Raw genomic sequence first — 7952 nt, 5'->3', positions numbered from 1 at the left:
AATAGAAATGAGTCTAGAACTTGACAAGATGTTTTCTAGTGTTTCTTAGACATGTTCCATCTACTGGTGCATTTGGTTTGAACTAATGTTACATTCTTAATATGTGTAAAATATTATTTTTGCTATTTATGCCTTTCCTAGAGCAATTCTGTGTGGCTGATAGCAACTGTTTAAGAACTACTTGAAGATTATGTTTCCTGGAAAACTTGTCTATAACAAACTTGTAGCTAACTTACTTATCTACTTCATGCCCAAATTTCATGACATTTGGTAGAGTAGTTTAAAAGTTATGAGGTTTACTAGTAGCTGCTGCAAAGTGCTTGCTCACTGGATTTTCCAGAACAGCCAGCCAACTTTGTATGTTTTAGCATATTTCGGTTGGGAATCCTTCTGGGATGTCTAAAAGTGAATTGTAGATAATTTGCTAAGATTTCCAGAAAGTATCTACTTGCTAGGTTTGGTCACCTGATGCTTATGTTATAACGAAAACATGTGACTGGTTATCTGTATGTGACACCAGTTGCTATCTGGAAGTAGCTCAAGTTGATTGACTTGTCTAGTTAGCCTCTCTACCAGAGAAGAAGTATGCACTTACTGGTTATTCTGTGATTCAAGTAATTTTAGGAGTTTATGCTCATGTTTATACCTTGCCATGTGCTCCTTTGCTCAGCATCATGACATGTTGCATCCTATGTGCATTCCCTATGTTCATCACTTGTCATGCATACATAGGTGCACCCAGGGGAGTAACGGTCTTGGAGTACAAGCTGCCGGAGCCGGAAGAACAACAACAGGAGCCATCTCAAGGAGCTGAGGAGGAGGACTTGCCGGAGTGTCCCAACCACCGCCCATCCACCTACGTTGAAGGCAAGCCCCGGAGCATTGTAAGCCTCCTACTATTTTGTTATCATGTCCAGCTATCAATTGATTATGGTTATGTATTGTTGCATTAAGTGTTAGGCGTTGATATGACACCCTTGATGCATAATTAACTACCTTGTCCACCTCCTATATTACCTAAGTAGGTCCAGGATCGAAATGATGCTTAGTCATGCTTAGCTCGGTAGAAGCCGGGTGATTTCCTGTCACCTGCGAGAGATAGGTGGATGCTGATCACGGTTGGCTATATTTGCTATCGTGGAAATAACCATGTGCTAATAATGAACTTGAGACCGGGCGGGATGACGATAGTGCAGCAACAAGGCATGGAGGTCTTGGGTGTGAATCTATCCCCATCCGTGTCGTTTAAGGACCGAATCACTGTACGTCCCCATGTCATGTTGAACGCATGCCTATCACTTAGTTGGCCGGATAAGTCGTTCCGACCGCGAAGCCTACGAGTGCATCTCCGGTTGGATACCCCGTTCTATATGAGTGCGCACCCCGGTTGGTAGTAAGTATGTGCGGGGAGTCAATGGCGTAAGACCGAGGTGTCAGGTTAGAGTCCTGACCCTGGCAGATTGGCGGTCCCTGGGGGTGCGGCGCTGGGCGGACCCTCGAATTGGTCCGGAGTTGTGCTAAAGGTGATCTGAGCTGCCGTCATGAAGTATGCTTGGGTGAGTGTTAGGAATACCCGTCCAGCTAGATAGGAATCGATTCGAATCGCCGTCTCTCCCGGATAGTCAGAACTTGACTTGGGCAGCGGCAATGTAGAATTCACTAAATAAACTTGATGGTTATGATGAGAATTTTGATAGTTAAGTGATAATCCGGATATGGTTATTATTGTGAAGCTTAAGTACCCAAGTGTGGGCTTAGAACAGGTGCTAATCTAGTGAATAGTTGTTAAGTAATGACCTGCTGCTGAAATGCTATAAATATGTTACTTACAACTAATGCTTTTTATGCAAAAAAATGAGTCCAACCAGTCCACGAAAATGAGCCTTGCATACTCCTTGGTGTCACTTTATTTTTGGTTTATGACGGGTAAGTCTAGCTGAGTACATTCTTGTACTCAGGGTTTTATTTACCCCTGTTGCAGATGATGTCGTTTATCACGGCTATTGTGCTCACTGTCATCATCCGGCTGCGAACGATGAATAGATCATGGGCATGATCACCTCCTTTATCTTCGGTTGTGCTTTTGTGTGGGTTTGACTATGGAGCTGGCATGTAATTAAACTGGGTGCGTGATGTTTCAAAACTACTTTGCTTCCGCTACTAAACTGGGTTGTAATAACTTTGTTTAAACTCCGATGTGTTGTAAAACTATGTTCTATGATAAATGGATGTAATCTGTGATGGCGATGCTTGATCATGTACGATCTTGGTTGTATGTTGGTTGAATCGAGGTCTTTTGAGATTTCGTCGGACTACCGGGTTTATACGGGTTCAAGTCCATTGGCTGGACTACCTTGTGGTCGCTAATTCACTTGAATTTTTATAAATTGGACGGTTCTGTTACAGCTGGCATCGGAGCAAGATTAAGCATTTAACCATCATAGATGTATTTAAAAACAAATGAATTTGTTTTCTCAAACTAATTGACAAATTATATTATACATAGGGTTGTTTTAGAAATGTTTCAATAACATATACCATGCTAATGGTCATACCCTTTATGCCCATATAAGGACTTCTAGGTGGCTTAATATTACTAACATGGGGTGTTTTTTCCTTTCTCGTCCATATGGCGTGCAATAATATGGATGCACTTACTTAAGTGGTAATGAATGGATCACATACCTCTACGCCATAGTAAGCAATGTTTGTTTTCTTTCGTCGTCCATACGGCGTGAAATTGTATGGATGCCACTCACTTGAGTGGTAATGCATGGATCTATATACCTCTACGCTACGGTAAGTGTGAGCTGTGAGAGCATGACCATCCAACCGTCGGTCTAGGGGAGTGTTAGCTGTGGTTACTGGAATATTTACATGTTTCACATATGTATATATGAAGGTACTTAATTGCGGGTAGTAGGTGCAGCCATGTATACATGCTTGATGTATATATGGATGCATCCCAAATGTTGATGATTGGACATTCATTTCTGCATATATACTCTTGTGGGGTTGGGCCGAAATGAAATTTTCTGCAGGTACACTAACAACGAAACGTGTAGACCGTGTAGTGGCGTATAAAGAGTGCACGTATGTATGCCACCGACTATACCGATAGAACTTTCTTCTAGGAATGGAAAGGACGTATGGAACGTGCATGCATCATGAATCATTCATACCTTTCTCATGCACTACTCAATTCTTATGATTCAGAAACTATATCCAAATTATCTTCCCTTGTAATTAATTTCTCTTACTCAAGTTGTGGTCCTTCCTACAGATGGCAGCCCCACATGCAAGTGAGACTTTCATGGACATGTTTGGCACTCCTACTTTGTTGTGGAGGGTGCTAAGTTAAGTGGGATATGAGGAACCACCTAAGTACACTTGGACAGAGGCCGAGCATGCAGGATCTTTACCTTGGGTAGATGTCCAAATTACAGTTCTCCGTTGTCTAAATAACCCACAGTGGCTAGGATGGATAGTAGAGTCCGATGGTCAAACTCCCTGGGAGGGTGCCCAAGTAGCAGCTTTAGAAGTGCTGTTGGAGATATGCCAAGACTATGGGGATGAGCTGATTAATGGCCCAGCTGGATCAATTTCTAGAGTGAGTGTAACTGACACTTTTGTGTCCCAGATAGGAACTGAGCCTCTAGAAATGAGAGAAACCATGCTAGCATATAGCTCTAGCCCTGCCATGAGTGCTATGCTGGCGGTACTTAAGCTGTACTATATACGCCAGGACACCTACATAGAAGCTATGCTAGCACTCCAGCAAGCTCAAGTTGGGCAGCGCAAACTGCGCAAGCGTGTGCGTAAGCACCGCAAGGCCTTTAGCGATGCACAAGCTGAAATCCAAAACTATCACTGTCGACGAAAGCTGGTCGGCAGTCTACCTTGGGGTATACCCACGGTAGTAGTTTATCGGTAGACGGTGCGCAAACTACGAACTCGATGGTGACGCAAGACACAGTCAAGCTTTTTATCCAGGTTCGGCCGCCGAGTTGGCGTAATACCTACGTCCTGCGTCTGATTGTATTGATTTGTGTTGAGAGAATAATGTGTCCTAGGAGGGTCCCTTGCCTCTCCTTATATAGTCCGGAGGGCTGGGTTACAGATCTGGAAACTAATCCTAGTCGGTTACAATTGCCACAAATAGTTCGATATCAATCCCTATTCTAACCGACTAGAATCCTGCTTGATCTCCATGTCTTGTTTCCTTGCGCGAAACTCAAAGCTGTCGGATCAAACCTTGAGCTTGTCTCGTAATGGGCCAAGCCTCCTGGCCCAAGTCTAGCCGTAAGGGTATAGGGGTCTATACCCCCATAGCTAGTCCCCGAGCACCATGTATTGTGATGTAACACGTCGTCTTGAGCTTCTTCGATCAGTGAGGCTTGACGTCTTCAGTAAACAAAAGAATCACCCAAACAGTTGCAACGGTACTTTGACCAACTCAAAAGACAGTTGATCAATATTGACATCGAAGAAGCTGATTGTTCGAAGAATGCATGGTGCTCTAAATTAAAAAAGATTTCTTTCCTGGTGAAGTGTGCCCACTTTACTTTTAAGAAAAGTATAAACCTCAAAAAAGCAAGCATATTCACCGCAAGGTGAAGTGTGCCCACTTAGTCCCCGAGCCTGGTAGTAGGTGACGTAGGCACGTGGTGCCAGGGTCAAAAGAAAAGTCCTCAAAGAAAGTCTGGAACTGAGATGCATCGCCAGATGCATCGTACCGATGTAGTCCCCGAGCTTGCTGGAAGGCGAAGTATGAGCCTTGTAGCAAGGTCTAAAAAATTAAAATTGAATTTACTAGTTCATCAGCAATTAAATAGACTAATCTTCCAGTCCCCGAGTGTACAATTGTTTGACAGCCAATCCCCAAGCATCGAGCGCTCAGTGGTCGGTGCGATATATTAAAGTTCGGAGCTGATAGACTGGGCGACCAGTCCCCGAGCATCAAATGCTCGGTGGTCGGTGCAGTCCTTGGCGTCCGAGTTGATAGACTGGGCGACCAGTCCCCGAGCATCAAGTGCTCGGTGGTCGGTACAGTCCTTGGCATCCGAGTTGATAGACTGGGCGACCAGTCCCCGAGCATCAAGTGCTCGGTGGTCGGTGCAGTCCTTGGCGTCCGAGTTGATAGACTGATCGACCAGTCCCCGAGCATCAAGTGCTCGGTGGTCGGTGCAGTCCCCGGATTGTTGACTCTCTGCCATATTTGTCTTCTTGTTTTTGAAAAAATCTTTCCAGTTAAAGTTGACGTGACGAGACCTTCTGATGGTGTGTCAGATGGATGCATGAAAAGTTGCGCCTGGCAACTGTGCAGCCGCCCTTTGCGTGGTTTGAAAAAAGGAAACCATCAATTGGTACGAAAACTCCTCCGCATTAATTGTCTATAATCATTGAAAACCGAAACGCCGCATCCGCCGCATGGCCTGCCCACTTCCCGAGAATACAGGAAGTGGGAGGGGTGGAGCTGCGGGTTATAAGAGCTGGACAATTCCGCCTGCACTGCTTACCCTGCCATGGCCACCAGGCCTTCCTCTTTTGCCTCCTTCAATCACCTTCATCTTCGTAGCCCAAGTCCACTTCCTCACCTCCAATGGCGAAGAGCGACTCCAAGAAAAGGGCCGAATTGATGGCCAGGGAGTGGAAAAAGTCCCACAGCACCACCAAGTCCCTCGGTGACCTCGTCGAGATGGGACTCCTGCATAGCTCGGAGCTCGGAGGCTGGAGAGCGCCGGAAGGGGAGAGCTTCCCCGACCCTCGTGCCGGTGAGATCGTCGTGTTCGAGGATTTCATTAAGAGGGGCTTTGGGGTTCCTGTTCATCCCTTTCTTCAAGGTCTTCTTTTGTATTATGAGATCGGGATTTGCAATCTGCACCCGAACTCAATTCTCCTTATCTCCACTTTTATCCATCTGTGCGAGGCCTATGTTGGTATAGAGCCGCACTTCGATCTTTTTCGTTATCTTTTCTGCTTGAGGAAGAAGGGAGCGGTTGAAGGCTCCAAGGTTGCAGGTGGAGTATACCTCAACCTTCATGATGGAATGAAGAACCGCTACCTGCACTGTCCATGGAACACTTCCTTGACCGAATGGTATAGGAAGTGGTTTTACATCACGGAGGAACCGGGCAGCTGCGCGTTCTGCGACGTGGGATACATTCCTGAGAAGAGGGTAAGCTGGACCGACTGCCCGGAGTTCGACGGTCAAGTGGTGGATCTCATGAAGCTGATCGACTGGTCGCACCTGGACGGGCTTGGCGTGGTCGGCAACTTCATTTGTCATCGGGTGATGCCCTGCCAGAAGAGGGTGCACTCGGCGTACGAGTATGCCGGAAGCGTGGACCCGACCAGGATGCGACCGGAGATCTTGGAGAAGGCGGAGGTACAGCAGCTGTTGAACGAGCTGTTCAACTTCACGGATGGAGCCTTCATCCGTGGCAGTGATCGGGTGCAAGCCTTCAAGTTAGGACGACCAGCACCAAAGGTATGTTGCAGATTATTTTGTTTTAGCATTCGTATATTGTCTGCAGCTGACTCATCTTTGTTGCTTTTGCAGATCAGCGATGTCGACCGGTGCACAGTGTATATATCACTGGCACCGGGGATGGAGAATCCTGCGGGAGAAGTCCCGCCAGAGGAGGACGCTGCTCGGTGTACTCATTACACCAGCAGTGAGGAGGAACAAGCCCGCCCTGTCCCGACCACCGAGGAAAGGGTGGCGGGGAAAAGGCCAATGCCTGCGGATCCGTCGCCGGCGGCGACACTGCCGGCAGAGAGCAGCCAAGCGCCGAAGCGCCGTCGGCTCGTGCGGATTGTTGACGACGACGACGACGACGACGAGGAGGCCGCACCGTCGCTAGTTCGACGTCCTCGGAGCCGCCCAGATAGTGCACTGGCCACTACTGATCGGGTGGCCAGCGACCCTCCTGCACCGCGCGTTGTCGAGATGGGAGCGCAGGTGCCAGCTGGCCGGACGAGGAGGAGGTTCACCGCGACCCACCGTCGATCGGACCTGTAAGTGTTCGAATTACGTATTTTGGCATTTGTTTTTTATTATACTTTTGTTCTTTTAGCGCGGCGTCGGATGTCAACCCCGGCCATGCCGCCGGCCAGGGGATGGGTGAGCCTGCCTGCGCTGCTGAAGATGCGGCGCCGCAGACCACGGAGCAGCCTGCGGCTGCAGCTGTGCCTGTGAGCACCGAGGAGCCCCCTGCCGCGGCACCGACCACGGCGAGCAGCCCGGCCAGGGCTGAGGAGGCTACAGGGGCACCACCCCCAGCGAACACCACAGAAAGGGAGGGGAGAGCCCCAACCCCTCCTCCCGCCGAGCAGAGCGAAGTCCCCACGCCGCCCTGAGCAGGGGCCGCTTCGACTGCTGGATCCCCGGGTCTGGCCCGGGGGCCAGTAATGCCTTCGACTGCTACCGGGGGCAATACGACGGTTGAGGAGGAAACCCAGGTGACCTCCGACGACGAGGTGGAGGAGATTGAAGGTCGTCCCCGCGATGGCCGCCAACACGTGTATGTGTGGCGCCAATGCGGGGATCACTTCATCGGGCATGAGGAGCTCGCCGAGACCGAGGAGGCTGCCAGGGTCGAGCGCGCGGCCAAACGCCTCGTCGACGAAGTCAAGGTAAGCGGTTCTTTGCACTATTGTACATTCTGTGCGTTGTCTTGCTTGGTTGTCATATGTTCGTTTTGTAGGGCGCGATGAAAACGGCAAAGTACCGGAAACGGTGCTTCGACCAGATAGAAGGCGTTGTGGCCGAGAACAAGGCCCTGGCCGCGGAGGTGGACCGGCTGCGATCGGAGGTTGGGGAGAAAGTGGCCCAGATGAATACCCAAGAGGAGCATCGTCTCGAGCTTACGCGTCGCTTGGCCGACCAGTACCGTCAGCGAGAAGGTTAGTCACGTGCTCCGAGCACCTGCGTGTATCTGTGTAGTTTG

General features: G+C 48.9%; 1 protein-coding gene across 1 annotated transcript; it reads left to right on the top strand.

Moving 5' to 3' along the window:
* On the top strand, positions 6953 to 7362 carry LOC110430421 (skin secretory protein xP2-like). Its single transcript, XM_021448097.1, has 2 exons — positions 6953 to 6990; positions 7080 to 7362. Exons 1-2 carry the CDS (start codon positions 6953 to 6955, stop codon positions 7360 to 7362), a joined length of 321 nt encoding a protein of 106 aa, XP_021303772.1.

Source organism: Sorghum bicolor, chromosome 9, assembly GCF_000003195.3.
Source record: "Sorghum bicolor cultivar BTx623 chromosome 9, Sorghum_bicolor_NCBIv3, whole genome shotgun sequence".
NCBI classification, from domain to species: domain Eukaryota; kingdom Viridiplantae; phylum Streptophyta; class Magnoliopsida; order Poales; family Poaceae; genus Sorghum; species Sorghum bicolor.
Note: the sequence above shows the minus strand (reverse complement) of the source record. Positions and strands in the feature narration are given on the sequence as shown.